This window comes from Macrosteles quadrilineatus, unplaced genomic scaffold (genome assembly GCF_028750875.1).
Source record: "Macrosteles quadrilineatus isolate MER2022 unplaced genomic scaffold, UCM_ALF_1.0 Scaffold_1__1_contigs__length_201487025, whole genome shotgun sequence".
Taxonomy (NCBI): Eukaryota; Metazoa; Arthropoda; class Insecta; order Hemiptera; family Cicadellidae; genus Macrosteles; species Macrosteles quadrilineatus.
In genome coordinates, this window is record NW_026542594.1 from 6,967,059 (window position 1) to 6,991,901 (window position 24,843).

General features: G+C 33.4%; 1 protein-coding gene across 8 annotated transcripts in view; it reads left to right on the forward strand.

The window, feature by feature from the left end:
* The window catches only part of LOC128988985 (uncharacterized), a 388,279-nt gene that overhangs the window by 349,959 nt on the left and 13,477 nt on the right, over nt 1-24,843 (forward strand). For 3 of the 8 annotated variants that reach the window (XM_054410826.1, XM_054410851.1, XM_054410844.1), the window contains 3 exons: nt 13,723-13,749; nt 14,123-14,251; nt 23,812-23,967. In XM_054410826.1, coding sequence (XP_054266801.1) covers nt 13,723-13,749; nt 14,123-14,251; nt 23,812-23,967 — 312 coding nt within the window. The remainder of the gene's footprint in view (nt 1-13,722; nt 13,750-14,122; nt 14,252-23,811; nt 23,968-24,843) is intronic. The other 5 variants (XM_054410870.1, XM_054410835.1, XM_054410854.1 and 2 more) reach the window with 5 other exon arrangements.

Below are 24,843 nucleotides of genomic sequence, written 5' to 3' on the forward strand. Positions count from 1 at the left end.
TTGTAGCAGCAAACCTTGGTACTCGTTTCGTTAAACCTAATGTTATTTATTTAATAGACTAGCAACAGAGCCCATTGTGGTTAAATTAATGCAATGGTCTCTAGTAAAATAATGGTTATGAAATCCATACACCACTTTACTCACTAATATTTGGTACAGATTAAGCTCATAACATTAGAATCACACACTTAACATAAGAAAATCACTTTAAACACAAATGAAAATTGTTAACAACAATATTTAATCAATAGTTATTTGTGTAACTAGTGGTGAAAGTGGCACTTTGCTGCACACGAGAGCAATGTTTACGCACGAGCCGCAGGCGAGTGCGGAATGATCTCGAGTGCAGCAAAGGCCTTTTTCACTCGTGCTACACATTATATTTTTCCTACAGTCATTATAAAGCATATAAATAATTAGTCTTTCAAACACTATACAACACGTTTTTAGGTTCAGCTGGCAACACAAATGGTGCCCTAGAGAAAGTAGTACCCGCGGTCCGTATCACTCCGCTATTTTACCTCGGCAAGAAATATGCTCCGTCTTTTGAGAATATAGTTCCGTATGTTTTTGTAATTTGAAGTGGTTTCCGCGCCTAAAAAAAATGCTTTAAAGGTATTTTCTTGTTTATTAAGACCGTAGGAATGTTTTAAAAACGTTTAAAAGAAAAGTCCAGAAAGTTCAGAAATACCAAAACTATAAACACGAAATGACAGGTTAAATCGTAGTTATAATAGTCAATCAGCTGTTCATAGTATTATTATCTTTAAGTGTTGCCAACCTATTTCCAAGCGTACACGGATTACGTGCATAATAAAACCACGCTGTTTTGTGTTGTTTGGTTGGAATCCTGATGTGCGGCAAAGTATAAACCGTGCGGCAAAGTATAAACCGTACGGCAAAGTATAAATATGCAGCAATTAGCAGCTTTCTGTACTATAAACAGTACAGGGAAGCCAACTTTGTCGGGTGACTGTAGGAAAAGAAAATTTAATTAAATAACAATATAACAATAAGCTGTTAAATTAAAAACTCATTTTTCGTATGGTTAGATTATGCATACTGGTAAATCAATTATTGCCATCTATAAAAATAATTGTTTTTTCCCGAGTCGGGTTAGCTCTTCTACCAGACCGATTTTCATAATTTTAGCCTTAAGCCGGGTTTACACTATGTAGCTAAACCTGCTACATTGCAGATTTGTGTAACATCTAGCAATGTTATATAACATTTGCTAGAAGTAGAAAAAGCAACTTTACAAAAGTGCTATATAACACTGCTATATGTAGCAGATCCTGCTATATATAGCTAGAATTGTGCTATCCATCGGGAGTCGGTAAATATCAAAAGAAATACGTGCTACATCTAACATTGCTATATGTAGCAATGATATACATATATTTTTCGTCTAGCATCTGCTATATGTAGCGCTGAACGGGTTTTCTCAGCGATCTTTGTTTACAATGGAAGGATTGGAAACGGAAAGTGGCAGTGCCTAGGATCGGGGTGATATTATTGGGGCTATTGATATTATAAACTTAATCTAACTGTTCCGTGGACAACCGGCGTTGTGATCATACGTAAAACGTTTTTGAAGTTACCGTCGCCTTATTTAGCGTTTTAATTATGGATTGTCAGAGTATTCATCATCATTAAGGTCCCGTAATAAATCTGCTACACTGTACTTATTTCTCGAAGCAAGAAGCGGTCAAACCTAAAACTTGCTAAAATCTTCGCTCCTGTCTGTCTCTCTGACTTCCAAGATCACCACGATAGCTGCCACGAACAATGTCTCTTCAGCGCACATTTCAATACGGAATGCGAATGAGGTTGTGCTACATATATCATATAGCACGAGCACCAGAATCACTAAAAATGTTTGTAAATTTTGCATACAGCAAAAGCTATAAAGCAATGTTATAAAGCAAAAGTTATATAACAGGTTTTGCTACATAGTGTAAATTCGGCTTTAAACTAAAGCTATAGACGCACCATAGATTTGCTATTAAGCATCAGCACTCATTTTGACGTATATTTTGAGCTATGCACAAACTGCCTCCCTGTACATTACTTACTGGAGTTAAATTTTTTTTTCGAGTTCGTTTGGCTCTTCTACCGGACCGATTTTCAAAATTTTTGTCTCAAAGCTATGCAAGCACATATTTTTTATCATTAATCTATCAAATGTTTAACCCTACAAAAACAATTGAATAGGTTTTTTTTTTAATGTTTACTTCAATTAAAAATGTATTCCAGCAGTTGCATTATCCTATATGTTTTTATCTAAAAATCTTCAGTGAAATACCAGATTCCATTGGAATTATTGATTATTGAGATTGGACTTACCTAAAGTACACTGCTAAATTATAAACGACCCCAATTGTTTAAAAATGGAGTTATCTATCATCGATTTTTAGTTAAAAAGATCGTACTTGCAAACTCAACAGTACCTAAGCTAATTGTCGACGTTGACGGGTTTCACCTAGCAAATCTTAAAAAATCAAACTTTAATAATTATTTGAAAATCTACACGTATTCCTTTCCAATGACCCATTAGGTTATAAAATCGGTCCAGTAGAACTCTAGTTACTGGAGCGATAATAAAACTCTAGAGTTGTACAAAGATTTTTAAAACTGAATTACTAGATTTAATTAAAAATCAATAAGACAAATGGAAATTCGTTTAGTCTGCAGGTTTGCTGCGGCGGGGGTATTTTGTACTACGGTCGTATTTCTAAATAGTGCTTATAACCACTATTATAAAATTTTTCAGCGTTAAATTTCCTATAATTTAATACCCAAAAAGTTATTTTTACGAATATTAAAATTTTGACACTTTTTTCAAGATGGCGGCCAAAAAACGTATTTTGCGCCACAGTACGGATGTATATTTTTAGTATGTTGATTAGAAGCATACTACCTACCATTCACAGCAAGAATCATTTCTGTTGCAATTAGTTCCACCTTAAGCTATATTTTCGATTATTTCTACTGCACTAATAGACCATCTCTTGAGTACGTACGCCTACCTATTTATTCATAAAAACCTTTTCGACGACGATCCAAGCTACCGGTACTTTTCCAAAGAATACATGGCCTACCTACTTAGGAAATAAAATTACAAATGTCCAAAAACCCAACATTGTGTGATTTTTGTCACATTTACTTCTACTGTTAAAAGATATACTAATCATTGTTTAGAGAATACGTAATCTATTAAATAACAAAAAGTTGTTTGGATATGGTTTTTTTTTTCAAACTGACACCGATAAGTTAACATTAAAAGTTGAAACATTTTACGGGAAAATAAAAAACCAACAGATCAATAACCTCGAGACTACATGAATGCATTTAATTGGTCGGATGTAATTGGTCGGATGAGTTTTGTTTTAATTTCGATCGTGACTATATATTGAAATTTTAGTAATTATAAGGGAAGATTGACGAAGATTTATATCTTAAAATAATTTTATAATGACGAGGAATCGGAAGAAATCAAAAACGGAGCATGAAGAAAAGACTAATAGCCTGAAAACAGATTCCAAAAGTGACGACCATGACCTTATGGATGCATCTAGCTCACCATGTGCAGTTTGTGAGATCATTATACCAGGTGATGGACTCGGACTATTTTGCGAAGGATTCTGCAGGGCATGGTACCATCCAAAATGTGTAAATATTGACGAGGAAGTTTATAATTCCATAGAAAAAATGCCAGGATACGTAAAGTGGTATTGCATGAAATGTTCAGACAAAATTTCAAGGTTAGTTAGTAGCATAGATGATGTTGAAAACTACATTTCTCTACATGCTTCAGTAGCAGAATTCAGGGCCGGAACAAGGGGGGGGCAGAGGGGGCGGTTGCCCCGGGCGGCAGGGTTGAGGGGCGGCAAATTTCTGGTTGCAGAAAATTTGTTTAATACAGTTTGTAAAAGTTTTTAATGAGCCGAACGTCATAAGGAACGTCAATTAAGTAATTTCAAAACTGCATAACGTAATAAACAAACAATAATTTTACAATAGAAATCAATATAAATTTTACAATTTCAGCTGATCGCAATCCTAGTCAAGGCGCCATGCCGCCCTGCCTCACTGCCGTGCCGCCGCTCCCTCTCACACTCTACATAGGAAGGAACGCACCGCTCCCCTTCCACACCACTCGCTATCAGCGCACAGGTTCACGCTTGAAAAGTTCACGTTGTGACTTGTACTGTTTATATCAAAACTACTGCGTCTTTTGTTGCGTTGCGTAGTGCAACTACAGTCCAACCTCAGCATAACGAATCTGAAGGGACCGAACTGAATATGAATATTCGTTATATCAAGGATTTCGTTAAAACGAGGTTCGTTATATAGAGGTTAGGTTTGCAGGAATTTCGCTAAGTCGAGGTTCAGAACCAGCGTCGATCAATATAGGTCGGGACTTGACCTCATTAAAATACAGTACAATTAAAGTAGCATGGGCTACAATACTATACAGTACAGTGTTTACATTGTACAGTAGAACCTAAATTATCCGGGGGAGGGATCTTGAATATTGCGCAATCATGACAATGGCATTGACCTTGGTACAGGTTAAAAACTGTAAGTTTAAAATCACAGCTTGTTCTAACCCTCCTAAAACCTAGCCAAACACTGTATTGCGTAGTCATAAATATTATGTAAAGAACAAAACAAAACAGTAGAAAGTTTTGTAAGCTACTGCTCGTGATAGGCCGGTGTAGGCTACTTACAGTACAGTACTGATTTATCACAACAGAGGAATGTCAATAATAATCATTAACTATAGCATTGGTGTTGCTAATGCTAGTTGAAACAAATCGTATTGAAAACAATAAATTATTAGATAAGTCATTATAAAAGTGTATAATCATAGCCAACTTAAGGATGGTAAAAATACTCGTAAAAGGAATGTTAAAATAGCGATGTTGTTATTCTTTCTCTTTGGTTTTGTTTTTATATTCTTTCTTAGGTTTTTCTTTATCAAAAAATTGTACAATTCACCATAGTTATCCCATATCGCCCAATCACAGCTTACTAAACATTACGTCGTCATCAGTCCTCAGTGAATGAAATCAGTTCTCAGTTGCAACATAGCGCGCGCAGAGACAGCAGACAAACAGACGAATGTTAGCGCAAGCGATGACGTGACCTTTCCATTTCATTTGATAAAGAAACAGATTTTCCCAAAACAATAATTGGGTGGGGGATTTGTTATATCGAGGGAAAGACGTAGACAATTCGTTATGCAGAGGTTAAATTCGCAATGTAGAGGTTCTGACAATGATAAATTCGTTATATTGAGGTGTCTTATTTTAGCCGAAATCACGAAAAATTCGTTAAATCAAGGTCGTTGTTATGGTTTGTTCGTTATGTGGAGGTAAAATATATATTGTGTCTTATGGAGAGTTCTAGGGGATTTAAAAAAAATCGTTATATCAAGGAATTCGTTATATCTACCTATTCCACTTTACCTATTCCATTTTTGTTTAATTTGTGAGGAATTTTTTGTTGTGGGTGAAGGGGGGGGGAGGGGCGGCAAATTTTAGTTTGCCCCCACTCAAAAATTGTCTAGATCCGGCCCTGGCAGAATTAACTAAATTGGTGAAAACATTTACTAATAACACCTCTAATAACTCAAATAGAATTGATAAAATTGAAAGGGTCCTTGCACCAACTAGGTCTAACAACAGCCAGCAGCAGCAGACGACTATTCCTCCATCACAGAGTAAGAAACAAGAAGTTCTTGCAGGAACAGTTAAATCAAATGCAGAAACAGGGTCTGCAAGGCTGCATGGAAACCACAGTTGCTTGGGAAAAGAAGGAACAAATATCCCCTCCCTCTACGATACAAACAAAAAACAGACAACAAACAACCAATCCTGTGGCAAATCGCTTGTCATACTTGAAAAAGACAAACAGGAAGTTGAAAGCGAAAGTGAATGTGGAATAAATGGTGAGTCGGCAAGTAATACTCGTACGTTTGAGAAAAGTAAATCTGGTTTTACTTACGCTGAGGAAGATTTTCCCGAAACAAATAGTGAACAGTGGAAACTATTCAGAAATAGGAAGCAAAGACAAAATCAATACCGGAAACCTGAAGAACAGAGTGTTAATCAAAGAACAGGAGGAAGTAACCCAGGGTGGCATAGGCCTAGGCCAAGAGAAAATAGGACAATCTTTGGAAAAGCCAAGACAAATGATGGGCTTGAGGTAGCAGATAGGATTTCTTGGCTCTTTATTTCCAGACTGAAGTCGTCGGTGGAAGCGGAGACAGTCAAATATCATGCAAAAAATATATGTGGAGAAGACTCTGTCATTCACTGTGAAAAACTAATCACTAAGTATAACAGCTACTCATCGTTCAAGGTAGGCTGCTCCTTCAACAACTTAGATAAGCTTTTAAATGGAGATGCATGGCCAGTTGGTGTAATATTATGTAAATTCACACCAGCAAAGTTGAGCAGGACTAGGCCTAGGACCTTACCCGAATTAGTGCCTGTAACAGGGCTGTCAGAAGAAGTGAATACTAGTCAAGCTAGTACCCCTAGATATAACCTAGGGCATCAAAAAAACTAATTATAGACTCTATTAACAAAACGAAAATAGAGACCCTTGTAAATAGAAGTGTAATTAGGCCTATTAATAATAAAAACACTGTACGCATAAGTTTTTTAAATATAAGATCTATGTTCAATAAAATCGAAGAATTAGAAGTTGAAATCAAATCCAATCAATTGCAATTCCCAGAAATTTTATGTCTTGCAGAAACCTGGTTAAACGACAAAAAGAATAAGGCATTTAAGTTAAATGGTTACAATATGATTGCTGAATCTTCCAGAGAAGACTCAAATGGAGGGGGTGTGGCAATATTTGTTAGAGAGAGCGTAAATGTCAAGTTTTTCCTTTAGATTTGAAGACATTTATGATAGAAGGCATCTTTGAAAGTAATGCATGTATATTTACATGTGGTAGATATAAATTTATTGTATTGGTTGTATACAGACCACCTTATGACAACAATCTATACCAGTTCGTGGATGTGCTGGAAGACTTGCTAAATCAGCTAAATTCTTTTGACTTACCACTCATTATATGTGGTGATATCAACATTGACGGTAAGGAGGATTCACTGAATAGAAGGTGTTTGTATGATGTCTTGGACTCGCACAAACTCAAAAATATAGTTACGATGGACACCAGAGTGACGGAAAGCTCTTCGACACAAATTGATTATATTATTTTAAATGACGAGATAGAGTTCACGGACTATGGCACAGTGGCTACTCCTATGTCTGATCACGATTGGCTGTTTATTGATGTAGTTGTGGAACAGAAAAAGAACGTCGGCTTAAAAATTGAAAAGAATAAAATTACCAAGTCCGGGATGGAAGAATTTTTATATCGTCTGGAACAAGAAAACTTTCTAGAAGATGGAGAAGGTACCTCTGACGAGTTATTTAATGAATTATATGATAGTTTTGTACATAATTTTTCTATTTGTTTTCCCCAACAACTTGTAAATGTGAAAAATGAAGATGATTCTAACTGGATAAATGATGAGATTAGGCTATCAAATGAAAGACTGAAGGAACTCTATTGGGAAACTCGCAAAACGAGGGATATTTGTACTAAAAACCAATATAATACGGCAAAACAACTGCACTCACAACTGATTTCATCGTGCAAAAAAGAACACTACAAAAAGAAAATCATGAAGTCACAGAATATAAGCAAGGAGTCATGGAGGATAGTCCATGGACTTACCCGGGACACGATAACTCACAACAACATAATACTCAAGGAACAAAAGGACATTGTAGACAACCCTGTCGCAGTAGCTAATGCCTTCAACAAGTATTTTTACGAGGAAGTGAACAATTTAGTAGGAACTAATGATCCAGCAAATAAAGCAGCTACTGGAAGTGGGAGACCTCGCTTTCATATGAAACTTAAACCAACGAGTGAAGATGAGATAGCTGAAATTATAAAGAAAATTTGTATTAAGCCTAGTGCTGGTATTGACGGCATTCCCTGCCATGTTTTAAAATCATCTGTGTCAGTTGTGGCTAAACCACTATCGCATATAATAAATAAATCCTTCAATGAAGGCAAGTTCCCAGATAGGATAAAAACATCGAAAATAGTCCCCATCCACAAAAAAAATGAGAAAGATGTAGTGGGTAACTATCGACCCATAGCCGTACAATCTGTGTTCTCAAAAATTTTTGAGGTAGCTTTCCTACGCAGGCTGATCCCATATTTAGAACAACATGACATCCTATCAAATATTCAATTTGGCTTTCAAAAAAAGAAGTCAACCACAGATGCTGTTTTTGCCCTGCTAACTGCAGTATATAATGGAATCGACTGCTCAGAAGTGGTTTTCAGCCTATTCTATGACATGACAAAGGCTTTTGACTGTTTGCACCACGAGACCTTAGAAACAAAGCTGATCAATCTAGGCATAATAGACGAGCCCCTAAAATGGATTATGTCCTACCCGAAAGACAGATCTCAAGTTGTTACAGTGAAACACATGGGTGATGATGGAGTATTGAGGCACTATAAATCTAAGATTCAACACAACATTAATACCGGAGTTCCCCAAGGCTCAAATCTGGGACCAATCCTCTTTCTCTTATTTGTCAACGACCTACCTGAATCTATACATGAAGGCAGAATATGGATGTTTGCTGATGACGTTTGTCACTTAATCACTGATGTAAATGTTAAAAATGCCATTGAAAGAACACAATCTGGCATAAATGAAATGAGTAATTGGTGCTCTGAAAATATGTTAGTATTAAATCAGGGAAAGACTAACCTACTCCAATTCTACAATACAAAGATCCCAGACTTCAGTCCATTACTTAAAATCACTGATCAGAATATACAACCAAGCAATAGCGTAAAATACCTCGGTATCCATATTAGCAGCAACTTAAGGTGGTTTGACCATATCAACAAAATTGCCAGTAGACTAACAGTTGTGTGTTGCCTGATAAGAAGACTGATAAACATAGTTGAAAGAGACGTCCTATTGAAAGTTTACTATGGCTGCTTCCACAGTGTACTTTGCTATGGAATTGCATTCTGGGGAAACTGTAGTGAAGCAAATAGAATCTTTCTACTACAAAAACGTGTTTTAAGAATTATCTGTAAAACCCACTTCATTGAGCACTGCGAACCTTTATTCAAGGATCTTCAAATACTTACCCTGCCATCAGCATATATATTGGAATCGGCCCTAAATGTTCTTAAATTTCCCGATTTTTTCCCAAGAAATAATGAAGTACATAGATACAGCACAAGACAAAAAAATAGCATCCATATCAACCATCACAGAACTACACTAGCACAGACTAGCCCTCAATATTCAGGAAGCAAAATTTTCAATAAATTACCACAAGAAATAAGATTCTGTGAAGATCAAGCTAAATTCAAGAAAATGCTGAAGATGTTTCTATTAAATAAAGCCTATTATTCAGTAGAAGAATTCCTTGATGAGTGAAGGCTGACAACTACCAATGACGACCACGGCTGAAAAGCTTCCAGTGGGATAAATACAAGTATGCAAGTAAGTAAGTAAGTACTATAGTTCTTAACTGTAAACGTTGGTTTTTGGTACTGGTTCTTTTCCTTAGAGCCGTTGGTAGCTGCAAGAATCATTTTTACGTACCAACACATCACTGTAATTTACAAATTAGTTATCGTTGGTGTTGCACCTTATTTATTAGAGCCGTATTCAATTTTATTGATGTCTTAACTCTAAAAGTTTTGCTTTGACTGTCTGGATTCCAAAATCTTAGCTTACCCGGAATGCTAAGAAAATGATAACCCATTTGAGTAAAACATTTGTTGAGCAAATTATCATAAATTGTTTAGGCCTTTACGTTGTTTATGTATCAATAGTTCGTGGCCTATTTTAGTAATTTGCATTCTAAATTACCAATCTAAATCGTCTATGTACTTAATTTCATATAGTAAGCCGTCATTTCGACAGCATTTCAGGTCATCTTCGGTCTAAGCAAATATAAATTGTTATGATAAAATTTAATTACATTAACAAAGATTTCAAATACTAATTTTATATGTACTTTATTATGCTTATTTATTTATTTATTTATTTATTTATACGGTAAACACCATTTTTACAGTCAATAATACATGAGATTCAAGTTACAAGATAAATATTTATAAATATATACAGGGTGTTCATTTGAAAACTTTCCATATCTGTTGTGTGCAAAGGTAAGGCTTTTAACACTTTTTTGTTCTCATTTCCCTCTAATTTGGACATGCCAAATCCAATAAAATTATTTTCAATTTTGAAAAATGCCCCAAAAGGGCCCAATTAGGGGGGTAGGGGTGCTTTTTGAGAAATTTTCAAATGTAAACATGGGTTGTGTGATACATCAATTTAAAGGTCTAATCATCCCGATCATTTTGGCGCAAAAAAAGTTTAATTATCTTTAACCGTATTTACAGGGTGGGTCAAAACGTTTTAAAAAAGGACTTTGAAGTTAAGTACCGTATTACCCTAACTACTGAACGGAACAGCGCCAAATTTCTTTCCAAGCTTATTCTTGAGCTACTCTTTAAGATAACTTGTAGTAAGGGCATTTTCCAAGTTATTTTCTAATTTAAAAAAAATCTCAAATTTTAAGAATAAAAGAAAGCTGAAAACTCTAAATTCTTAAATAGCAAGGTATAACAAATTTCATACCACAAGAAAGGTCCTTTTTTAACAAACATTTTACGTATTTAAGTTTTCTTTCTATCTCTTACCGTTTAAAAATTGCAGTGGAAAAACATAATTTTCCATGGTAAAATTATAACTAGTTTTCTAATAAAACACATTGCACTTTGTTCAACGATGTAGTAGGATTCATAACAAATTGATCGACTACTTTTACGTGTGTCAGAATTCATCTTGGACCCTTCATCCTGTTCTTTTCTCATTGGTAACTGAGCCAGTTTCAGAAAACTTCCTAACTAAATCATTTACAGCCATATGACTCAAGGTTATACCTGGATATCTATTGTTAAACACTTTGCAGTTATCCTGGAACACTTTTGTTATGACCAATAAGTAAAATAAAGTCTATTTTCTTAAGTTTACACCATATTTGATTAGGTACTACAGGAAATGGTACTTTTGAAATTAGTACAGTCAATGGTACTACAGAAAGCGGCCCACGCTTGGTTTTTTTCTCATCAGCTATAAAACTTGTTTTTCACAAAGTAAAACGTAATGACTTGTTTGCCTATCTGCCTAAAATTATTATGAATTGTTTCCTTCAGTTATTGCACCATTTAATGTGTCTAGAGACGAATTTTGGCTGTTTTATTAGAAAACTAGTTACAATTTTTCCATAGAAAATTAGGTTTTTCTACTGCAATTTTTAAACGGTAAGAGATAGAAAGAAAACTTAAATACGTAAAATGTTTGTTAAAAAAGGACCTTTCACATGGTATGAAATTTGTTATACCTTGCTATTTAAGAATTTTGAGTTTTCAGCTTTCTTTTATTCTTAAAATTTGAGATTTTTTTAAAATTAGAAAATAACTTGGAAAATGCCCTTACTACAAGTTATCTTAAAGAGTAGCTCAAGAATAAGCTTGGAAAGAAATTTGGCGCTGTTCCGTTCAGTAGTTAGGGTAATACGGTACTTAACTTCAAAGTCCTTTTTTAAAACGTTTTGACCCACCCTGTAAATACGGTTAAAGATAATTAAACTTTTTTTGCACCAAAATGATCGGGATGATTAGACCTTTAAATTGATGTATCACACAATCCATGTTTACATTTAAAAATTTCTCAAAAAGCACCCCTACCCCCCTAATTGGGCCCTTTTGGGGCATTTTTCAAAATTGAAAATAATTTTATTGGATTTGGCATGTCCAAATTAGGGGGAAAATAGAACAAACAATTGTTAAAAGCCTTACCTTTGCACACAACAGATATGGAAAGTTTTCAAATGAACACCCTGTATAAGCCAAATACAGATTCATCTTGCTAAGTAAACATGCATAAACGTTTTTAGAAAAATAAAATTTGCTTAAAGCGTAGCAAATACCTTAATTAAATTCAGTACTTTTGTATGTCTGTTGGTAACGCATTAATGTCCTTATTTCTCAGTGTTTCACGAAATGGACAATAGCACCTTTGATAATGAAAATGTCAACCGGAATAAAGTGTTAAATGGTGAGGTTAAATACGTTTAACCATTGTTGAAAGTATCTTTCAATTATAGGCCTACCCTGGACTATGCCTCATGGATCTATAAAGTATTTTTTAGTTTAGTCATTGGATTTAACATATGGAGTACACGATCAAATTAATTGGCACCGATCCACGGTGGCATTTAATTGCGAAGCATTTATTTTGGCTTGAACTCTCAGATACTGTATTTGCGAAGTTTATATATAATAGTTTTGCCAGCATATCTGCAAATATGCAAACCAACTACTGTTTTTAATATAAGAAGGTTTCATCTGACTACGATAAGATCCCCGTGCGTAGAACGGGCACACAGCTAGTATACAATATGGGCATACATAAACAGGGTGCTATGTTTAATGTTTAACCGAATGTCCATGATGCCAATGTGCAGATGAAAATAAGTTGAAAATGTCAAGTTACGCCAGTTTAATTTTAGTTTGATACACATGAAACCTAACATTTTACATCTGAGTCTGTAGAGATGATAAGAACGATTTATGTCTGATAAAAAATATAAATCAATAGGTATTGTTATCTCGTCAATATTGATTTTCTAGAAGCTATTTATTTAACTCGGACAACTGATTTGACCTATAGAAATGGTGGTTTCTTCCATATTAGCCTATTATTGTGAACTGTAAGAATTAAATATTCAAAAATTTAAACATTTTATTGATGATATTACAGTAGCTTGGCCTTGCCATATATATCAAACTTGTAGGTTGGTTGCATGTAACTCAAAAGCTACATACAGATTTACACTATTCAAATGTACACGTCCTGATTTAGTTTGAGGTAGGCACGTATCTTGAAACATATAGTATTCAGCAGCTAAATTTTATTTTAAATGGTCTATAAGAAATACAAGACATTTCCTTATAAGCAAATTCATTCTACCTTGATTTCTATGTGCATTTTGCTTTGCTGTCTGGGTTTCCTGTTTCGTCTGCCGTGAATTCTTATTGTTTATGATAGATTCAATGTTGGCCAACAAAATTAGAAATATTGTTGGTTGAACATGACCTCTTACTGAAAAAGCTCTGCACATGAATATTCACAAATAATAAAAAATTAGAATAGTATTAGAACTGTTGGAAGAAAATAACTTTGTCCCTTTCTTCCATAAGAAATTGTATTTTTTACTTTGTGCTTAAACTAGTTGGTTTTAAGTGTTCTTTAGGTGTTGTAATTGTTTGTCCTAACCAAGTTTTAGTCAAATTTTGTGCTGATTCCCCATGCTATGGCTAGTATAGGACATTTTTATTGTTGGATAATACATACCTCCACCTGACCTGTTCTGTACCTTGTTGACCTGTCTATATATGATTTAACTTTTACGGAGATCAACCAATATTCCTCCGCCAGTGAATAATATAAATAGAAAATTTGCTTTTATAGAAATTATTTCTTTCAACTGCAATTTTTTTAAAGTTACCACTTAACTATTACTGTCACGTATTTGGCTTGAATAATGATTGAAACTTATTTTACAGTACATATACGTCGATGTTACTGACAAAGTAAGTATATAATCATTATCTCAACTAATAAACTATGCTCATTAACCTGCCAGAATATTTCTTGTCAAGGGTTTAATTTAGATTCTTTATGAATGTGGTTCTATTCTTCTGAGATTTAAACACCCATTCTTCTTCAGCTTTTAAACTTGTCTATTTATAAAAAAATACAATCGTGTGATTAAATCATTAATACATGCACTAGATTAAAAATAAGATTTACACATTAGGGTCTTAAACTTCACATTAAAATACTCCGACATATTACTACAGGAATCGTAGTAACTAAATAATTGCGTGGAATGAAATGCATACATAAATCTATCTTATCCAAAGTTTGATTCGAGTCTGATTATCACCTGTTTGGGGTTTCTAGTCTACATACGAAAACAGATATGAAAACTACCCAGATAGACGTATTTACACTTTGTTTCACAACTACCAGCCAGACTGCAAGACAACAAAAGAATATGGTTGCCTGGAGGCAATAAAAGCACATTTTTTTGTGAGTAGTACATTTTTAAACACTTAGAAAAGTTAAAAGTATCCTAGCATGACTAACATGCTGGAGATTTTGATGTATAATGGGGAGTCATCGATGTACATACGTTACACTCAAACGCCGAATTCTGACAATGTCAGAAATGTTTACCCACTTCGTGGTGTGGACTGTGTATTTCTGGTTTCTAGTATTTCTAGTTTGCGCAAATGCCGAAATATCGTTCTCACAAAACAGGCAAATTTCTCCTTATTAGCAAATTTCCCATAAAGGGAATAAGCTATTACCGTATTACTCATGGTAAGACCTGGACCCGGGACCGATTTACTTTTACGTTTTGAGGTCCCTAGAGGCCAAAAACACCATCCATTCAAATTCATATATATATATATATATATATATATATATATATATATACCCGTTAGCACGATAACTTGAGCAAAAATTATCCGATTTTGATAAAATTTGGTACAAACGTGTAAACCTACATTTATTCGAACGAGTTCGCGAACCAGCATGATCGGACTATGGGAACGGGGGTTTATGGGGGGTTTTATGGGGGGTTTTATGAGGGTAAAAATAGGTATTTCCCATTTTTGACCCTAAAACACAACATTTCACAATTTCTTTCCAAACCATTCTGTAGAGCTTAAAAAAACAAATAATTTAGTATATTGAAGCGTTACTATGCGCCTAATGGTTACGGAGAAAATGCCAACAAATTGTAAATTTAAAATTCCCTTGTTATTCTTATGGACAATAAGTCAACTGTTGTAGTTTGCTTGTTTATGAACATATTTTGATCAAATTTGGAAAATACATTCATTCCTTACTAAACTACAGTATTAACATTTTACAACAAAAACACTTATACATCATCCTTGTTGCAGCAAACCTAAGTACTCGTTAAACCAATTATATTTAAATAGAAAATAAATGTAATAATTTTAAAGAGACATTTGAGAATAAATCCAATCAGGCAAATGGAAATTCGCTAAGTATGAAGGTTTACTGCAGTGGGGGTATTTATTTATTAATTATTCCAAATGGTACATACCAATTTACATAATAAATGTACAAGTTGCTGACAAAAAGAGTTGAAAATAGCAACAATCAGCAATCAAGCATAACAAAATAATAAAAAATATTTAGCAGCTGAAGTAACAATTATAGACTCTATAATGATATACCAAATTAAGATAACATCTTAAATAACACCAAACAACTTTGTTCGAAATAGTTCAGCTGGTAGATGACAGAAAACAAGAAAAAAAGAAAAATATCATAACAATAATAACATAATCAATATCTGAATAAGCTATAATCAATATACAACTAGCTATAATAAGATGAATACATATCTAACAACGATAACAATCCAGGAATAACAACAATCGATAATTGGCTCCCTTAACATTCAAAATGTGACCAAGAGGAACATAAAAACCCTTCTAGGAACTACTGACTAGCTGGTTGAAAGAGCTTCTAAAAGTCTTCAGAGATTCAGAGATGAAGTCAACAGAAGGTGGTCTCGCCACTTGTAGTCCTATTCCGCCCGAGTTTTATTTCGCCCGTAACCTAATTAGTCCTAGTTCGCCCACGGTCCCAGATTAACCCTTATAATCCTCAGCTCTACCTGCGTCAGGAGTCCCATTCCATTCACGGAGGCGAAGCCCCGCCTCCTAGCACCCCACCCACCCCCAACTATGTAATAGCCCTCCCCTACCCATCACCCGGTTATCCACCTTAGACTACACGGTTATTTAAGCTTAAAATATTTGTTTGACAAATCAAGCGTATTTCCTTTATAGTATTAATGTAAAGTTTAAACACAAAGATATCAGCATTAAAATATAAAGTGGCACGTGCCCTTATTGATGTAGCCGTTATAAAAATGTCTTTATAACCTGGAACTTTCCTTTGGGTTGAAACGCTTCAACAGTAATTTATATTGATAAATGTTTACGACATAACAGATTAATAAAATTTACTGTCCATGTACTGTTAGTTACTGTATGTTTGTCTCCCTATTCAAAATGTGTAAATAAGCAATTTAATTATTTAAAATATTGCGTTTAACGACAAACAGAAACATATGATAACACTGAAATCCAAGACATGACCAAACAAAGGCCACTAGTTAGCTGCTTCTAGTGTTAAATACCCAACTGCTCCCACTACGTTACAACACTATATCAAAAAAACCCCAACCGGAAATGAAACGTTCAGTAAGGATCAAACCCGTGAACCTCTGGCTCATACACAGCTTCATACACAATCAACCGCTAGGAAGAAACATTTACACACTCCCGTTACCCCGTTAGACACCCCAAATATACATAACATCTATGAAATGTAAATTTAACATTCAACATTTGGTGGCTTTTACAAAGGCCGTTTTTTATACTTAATGGTAAAGTTCCGCTTAAGCCATTGGATAATTAATTATCATTTGTTTCGCATTTGTTATGGACTACAGCATATAGATATGTATGAAATAAAATAAAAATATAATGTTTTTTTACACACCCTGTATATGTAAATTAGGAGCTTGATGTTGTCATTTACCTATAAACGCCGGACCTATAATTGCTGTCGTAGCCCAATGGATAGGGCATCAGACCTGCATCTAGGAGATCGGGGTTCGATACCCGGTCACACTTTTTATCCGTAGTTTAATAATTAATAGAAACGAGGTGCTAGCCCGTCCTACGTACGGGAGTAGTCAGTTAAAACTGTGTATAATTCAGAACAGTTAGCTTACACGTATAAAGCCAAATTTTATTGCAGCCTACAGTTGAAAGAGTAATTATCAATTGAGAAGTAGTGTATAGGCCTAGTCAACGATATCACCTTCCAATTCCATCGCCTCTTTAATAATCAATATCACCACAATACAATTACTCATACTATACACAACTTCCAGTAGGTCTGAATAGAAACTCCCTAAAATAAAACGAAAACATCCAATAAAATTCACAGTACACATAATTATAACGTTGGTGTCCTGACATCATTAAACGAATCGTCCACACATATCAATTTCACTGCATCAATTGCTAAATAAATAAGTGTAAACAAAGAAAAGTAAAAACATCAACATATAGTTTGTTTTGGTAAACAGCTGAGTCAAAAATAAAATAATATTCATTTGAACAAAAGAACTAACTGGTCACATGGTGAAGAAATTTAAAACGTAAACACGCTAGTAGAGCTAGTGACGTAATTAATTGTCTATGTTTATTATCCATTCCGTTATCAGTTCTAATATCCTTAATAATTAAACCACCCTCATTGAATAAATGTACACTGTAATCCCCCATATTCATTTATTTAAACCATAAAATATTCAAAGCCTCCAAACTAAACCACAACTAAACACACGCCAAACAACGTTTTAGATTTCACAAAAGATTGACCTAGGAATTGACGTTGTACTCAATCTATTTCATTCATCTATATATCTTTGGATAAAACCCGTCTGAGGTTGTGGTGGTAATTTAAAATCGTATTCCTGAAGATTCTTGATCTCCTTTATGACATAAATATTTCCGGGCCTAATCCAAACAAAGTTTAAGCATTCAAAAACATTGATTGTAAACAAACCAAGATAAATTAAAACTTGTAAAAAATGGATTTTCCTACCCTTTCCTAAAAAGGTTGAGCAGTAAATTAATAAGCATATCCTCTTTTTAAGACTCGTGTACAGAGCCTCGACTTGTATACATCGATGGTGTTACTTATCTAGGTGGTCTACTAATCTTACTTATTTCCTATAATCAATTACAAAATAAGAGTAAATAAAATAACCTCATAGTTCCATAATTTATATTTAACCAGCTGTTAGTTAAAACAAATTATATAGTACAGGTAAAATAATACAAAAACACTCCATATAAACAACAAAATTTGTACATTCATGAAATTTCACCTGTGAGTTCCGACAAGTCCGATGAGTCCCCAAAATTTTGGGCGTCCTAAGACCCTTTTTGGGGCCTTTTTTTGTTCCGAGGGGCCCTTGTTCCTGAATAATTGTGTTTTTACGTTTAAGGTCGAGTGAGGTGTGGTTTTCGATGGTTTTAGTTATTTTAAATCAATTGGGACTAGTTTTAAGTGTATTAAACCACTCCAATTTTTACGATATTTAAACATTTATTTATAAAGTGATAAAATTAGTTATCTCCATGCTCTATATGAAAGGGGATTATTGAAAATAACTAATTCTCTACTTTATAAGAGTAAGAGTGAAAGATCACAAGGAGTAAGACAAAATATTAAATACCCCCGTCACAGCAAACCTGCAGACTAAGCGAATTTTCATTTGCCCGATCTTCAATTAAATCTGAAATAGCATTGAGTTTAATGAATACTTAGGTTTGCTGCTACAAGGAGGCTAATAAAGTGTGTTTATAGTAAAATATTAATAGCCTAGCATAAAACAAATAAATTTGACAAGTTTTACTAAGACATATCTATGAATACCAGTCAAAAATAATTTCACACTATTCTCCTAAAAAATAACATGGAGTTTTAAAATTAAAATTTTTGAATTTTATTCGTAACTAATACACTTACAAAACACGTTAATATACTGAATTATTTGTTTTCTTTAAGCTCTTTAAAATGCTCTAGAGAAAAATTGGGAAACTTAGTCTTTTGAGGGTCAAAGATTAAAAATGTTTACCACATAAAACCCTGTTCCATGGACCGATTATGCAGGTTTCGTTAAAATTGAACCAAAATTACTAGAGTTATCATGTTTACGGACACGTATATAACATGGATATATTATATTATATATATATAAATATATATGTATATAAACACATATATAATATTTTGATTGGATGGTGCTTTAGGCTTCTGGGGGCATCGAAATGAAAACGTAAATCGGTTTCGGGTCTATGTTTTACCATAAGTACTTCGGTAACAGTTTATTTCCTATATGAAATGTTCGCTAAAAGGGGATGGAAGTTTTACACTATAACATAATAACATAGGCTACTAAGCAAAATTTCAACTTTTAAGGTGGTGTGAATAATATTTCAACGTGTTTTTATGCAAATCTATTAAGGACAATTTCAAATTGATATGTATTTTTCTTAGGTAGTTTTTTATGTTATTTTTTTACATTTATTAAAAGCTAAACAATTGTATTTGTATAAAACCTTACATTACATATTAGAATGAAGTTCTTAAACTAAAGCTATTTTTCTACAATTTCCGTAGTATCTCTCTTTACGATTTCATAATCACAATAATTATTCTCAGACGACTCGTTAACAATTTTATTATTCTTAGCAACTTGTCCATCTTTACTGATTTTGTCCAAGTTGGTGTTCAAGCAGGATTCCCCTTAACAAACCTAAAACCTTGCATATTGCAGAACAGGCAACACCAATCTTAAATCACGAACAATGTGGTGCAAAAACACCTTTCATACATACTGACGTTTGCAACTTGTATCTTAAGTTCCTCAAACTTATTTTCAATCAATACAAGTACGGTTATCTTTCGTGGTTATGACGAGCAGGACAGCACTAAGAGATCAGAGCAGCATTGTCGGTACAAGCATTTTTGTCCTGAACAATGGGAACGAGGTTTATGGGGTAAAAATTGGGTTTTCTTATTTACTTTACCCTCAAAACACAAAGTTTCCCAATTTTTCTCTAGAACATTTTAAATAGATTAAAAACAAACAATTTAGTATATTAACGTGTTTTTGTATGGTTATTAGTTACGGATAAAAATACTAAAATTGTAAATTTAAAATTCCCATGTTATTTTTAAGTAGAATAGTGTAAAATTATTTTGTTTGTTTGTTAACAGATATATATATCAAACTTGTCAAATTTATTTGTTTTATACTAGGCTATTAATATTTGGCTATAAACACACTTTATTAGCCTCCTTGTAGCAGCAAACCTAGGTAATCTTTAAACGCAATGCTATTCTAGATTTTATTGAAAATCAAGTAAATAAAACGGAAATTCGCTAGGTCTGCAGGTTTGCTGTGATGGGGGAATGTAATATTTTCTCTTACTCCTTGTGATCCATTCCCCTTACGTAGTAAAGAATTACAATTATCTTCAATAATCCCCTTTTATATAGAGCATGGAGGTAACTAATTTTATTACTTTATAAATAAATGTTTAAATATCGTAAAAAGTAATAATATTACGAAACACCCTGTATGGAGAGGTTTAATACACTTAAAACTAGTCCCAATCGATTTAAAATAACTAAAACCATCGAAAACCACACCTCACTCGACCTTAATCGTAAAAACAAAATTATTCAGGAACAAGGGCCCTTCGGAGAAAAAAGGGCCTTAGGACGTCCAAAATTTTGGGGACTCATCGGATCTTCATTTCTCATATTATTAGTAACTCACAGGTGAAATTTCATGAATGTACAAATTTTGTTGTTTACAAAACCCTATTTTACCTGTACTAATATTGCTCTAAAACAAATTCGAAGATTACAAAGATTGCTTTAAGAAATAATTTTAACATCTCCTAGTATTTTACTATGTATATTTAATTAATCTGTCATCCTCTTACAGAAGAATTGAACGTATCAATGATTAGCATTACACATAGTATAAATAAGTCAACTCTAAGTATGTCTTTACATTTTTACCAAATGCTGAATTTGTGACACAAAAGCTGAATGTTTACAGCTGTTATGTTAAGCAAATTATTTTATGCCAAAAGCTAGTTTAGAATCTTAACGTCGGCTGCTAGACTTTTTAAAAATTAAAACTTAATTTCTAAAAAACTCGGACTCTAAACTAAAATTATGGCTTCGACATTCCCTAGTTCTCAAAATTATCTTTCTTTCAACACAAAAATCATGAAAATCCGTCAAATGGTTGATCCAGAATCGTGAAATAAAAAAACACTGCACTAACAGCACTAACTGCACTGCAGCAATATATTTCGTTTTAATATTATAGATACCTACATATAATTACGTCAGATGGCGGGAACGGCTGGCGGGAAAGCATACATATACAGGTGATTTACCTGTAACGTGATTTCTGCCAAATCGGGGCCAAGCCTACTTATGCAATCTTAAAAAATTAAAACGTGGGAACATTTTCTGATTTACAGATTCTGAATTAAACATGATGAATTTTTGTGATTCTTCTGTTGAAAGAAAGATAATTTTGAGAGGAAATATCTAAGAAATTGAATTTTAACTTGTGAAAAGTTTGCTTTGCGCAAGATTATTAAGTCTAACGATCAGCTGGGTTTCTTTCTGCAAACTGTAACTGAAATATTTATGTTTAATTTTTGTTACAAAATATTGATGTTGATTGTACAATCTTTCATGATCGAGCCAAATCAAGTAAGTTCCTACCACGAATACTAGTAAAGACCCGGTATGGATCATAAACATAAACAAGTGACGTTTTTGACCCGAAAGTAAACATTATTTAACATTGCTTAAATGAAACTGTCTAAACCATATGTTAATGCTATTAGTATAGGATTCGGGCCAAAAACGTCATTTGTTTATGTTTATGATCCATACCAGTATTTTTCTAGTATTCGTGGTTCCTACCGTAAAGGATTTGCATTTTTAGGAAATGTGTAATCTTGAAGTATATACCTCAAAATGATTTATTAAACTAAGTTTTGTTGTAAATTCAATATATGTGAATATAAGTTTAAGCTATAAAGATTTAAATTCATGGCAGGGAAATGTTTTTTTCTTTATTTTTGCAAATCGTCCTTAGTTTGTACACGTTATAAGTCGTTTACACGTCGATATCTAGTTTTTCCTTATATTTCAAGTATATCCGTCGATATACCAAAGTTTTCGTTGAAAATTAAAATTTAAAACCTGTGAAGTTTTAAATATTGGTCCTCAGAAAAAAATTAGCTCCAAATGGTCCTAAAGAAAAACTAAAATCAAATGATACCATAACATAATTAATATCCCAGGACTACCGTATGGTTAAAGAAATAGATGGACACTGACCAGTGACTCCAAAAAAGCTTATTCTGTTCAAGAGTAGAGTGATGAAAATACCCCCACCACAGCAAACCTGCAGACTAAGCGAATTTCCATTTGCCTGTTTGGTTTTATACTAAAATATCTCATTAAAAATATCACATTTAGTGAATATTTAAATATCATCAGTTTAACGAGTACTTAGGTTTGCTGTGACAGGGTCGGTGTTTTTAGTAAAATGTAAAATAGTTTAGTATGAAATAAATGCATTTTCCAAATGTTATCAAAATATGTTCATAAACAAGCAAACTACAACAAGTTTACATATTCTCCATAAAAATAACATAGGATTTTTAAATTTAAATTTTTTTTAATTTTCTCCGTAACTGTTAGGCGCTTAACAACCCTTAAATATATTTTAACTAAATTTTTTTTATTTTAGTTCTGCAAAATGGTTTCCAAATAAATTGCAAAATTTTATGTTTTTTAGGTCAAAAATGGGAAAAACCTAATTTTTACCCATAAAACCCCCCATAATTCCAATTTCCATGGTCAGATCATGCTGGTTCGTGAACTCGTTCGAATAAATGTAGGTTTACACGTTTGTACCAAATTTCATTGAAATTGGATCATTTTTTGCTCGAGATATCGTTCTAACGGACACACACACACACACACATTAATTTGAACGGATGGTGTTTTTGGCCTCTTGGGACTCAAAACGAAAAAGTAAATCGGTCCCGGGTCCAGGTCTTACCATGAGTACTACGGTAATAGCCTATTCCCTATATGGGAAATTCGCTAAAAATATACGAAACAGTTCAAGATAACGAAGGCTTAGCTATAAGAAAGAATATAGAGCTAAAAAGAATAGAGCTAAGAAAAACTAATGTGGGCAGGCCAAGTGTTAAAGAGAGAGGATAATTTAATTGTTATAACCTTATTCCAATGAGTGCCACAAGGTAGACGACCACTTATAAGACCTAGAATGAGGTGGAAAGACCAAGTTGGAACAACGGAAGACCGCTACATATACAGACTGGTGTCTGCATTAGTAAAAGGCAGGCGATAGACTAGAATATATGCACATTTTTGTCGAGGCCAAAAGCCTCTTAAGGCTTAAGTGGCCACGGAGGTAAGGTAAGGTAAGTACAAAAGTATCCAATGGAAGGTAGAGTGTAGCTACTTATAACCATTGATTCGATTCGAAGCGAGAACGTTAGCAAACACAGACGCCATTTTGTCATTAGTCTAAAAACAATACTTTTTCCATATACCATGTATTTTGATCAAGTTTGTAGTTAATGATTTTTTTATCTAATTTTAAGTTATTGTATTTGACTGAAAACATGTGTTAATACCTTCTCTGTACTCGTTCAACTTAATTTTATTATTTCATGTTATTGTGTTTAGCAAAAATCCAATCAACAAACGGAAACTCATAAATGTGAAGGTGTGCTGTGGAGGGGTTAATCAGTTTTTTTTTATATATATTTCAGTACTGTACTTGAAAAAATACATTTTTGTATGTTTATGAACAACTGTTTTGCTATAAAAATTGATTTACTATAGTATTATTAATGAGTATTATTATATGTTACTAGGATAACTTAAAAAATGAGTACGACTCATCGTATGATCGGGTCGTTCTGCTCACAGTGCATGTGGATGTTGTTCATGAGGATTTCATAAAGAACCTCTGTCCAAAACTTGGAGCGCCGCTAGAGTATCCTGCATTGTACCACGAAGGCTACTGGGGAGTATGTTTGAAAACTTTAAAATGTTATTTTGACTATTATAAAATGTCATATTATTTTGACTTGATTACTATTTCTAAAATACTGACACATAATATTGAGCTGGCAATGCGTTTATTTTCTTCTATAAAAAGCTCTGACTGTATTCTAATTATTATATCATTACTTACTTAATGATAAAACGTAAGATTCTTCAAAATATGTTGAAAGATATTAATCTGTATATTGTATGTATTTGCAAAATAGCTTAGATAAATATAAATGGGAGTAGATAATTTGTAAAAGAATCTCACAGGTTATTTATTTCTTGTTACTCTCTCCTATTCTTTGTTATTTATATGCTCAAATGAAGGAATTGATTCCCGAATACTTTGGTATTTATGTAATAACAATTTTAATTTGGTAGCAAACTAATGTTTAAGCTATTGAGTTTTAAATGACCTTGTCACGTGAAAGATGTCAAAATTCTAAATTATGAAGAAACATTTGGATAAAAGTAAAATACATATATTTGGTTTTACAACTCAATGTCCAAATAAAACATATGGATCTGTGTCCTCCATGATGTAATGTCAAAAGTCTCATGATACTAGCCAATGCAGCCGGTCAAGATGGCTAGGTTATTGATAATGTATATCAGTAGACCTTTTATTTTTTCTGCTTACAGAACCAATATTTGCGTAATTTGGGTTTGTAAGCTAGCGAACAAGTTGATTGTGATTACATATAATCACAATTATATATAATTGTATTACAATTATATTGTAATTGTATTATATATAATTGTAATTGAATTATAATTGTATAATTGTATTATATATATTATTGAGGATAATACAATTCCTATGCACGGGGGACCGAAATAACGTATACCAATCA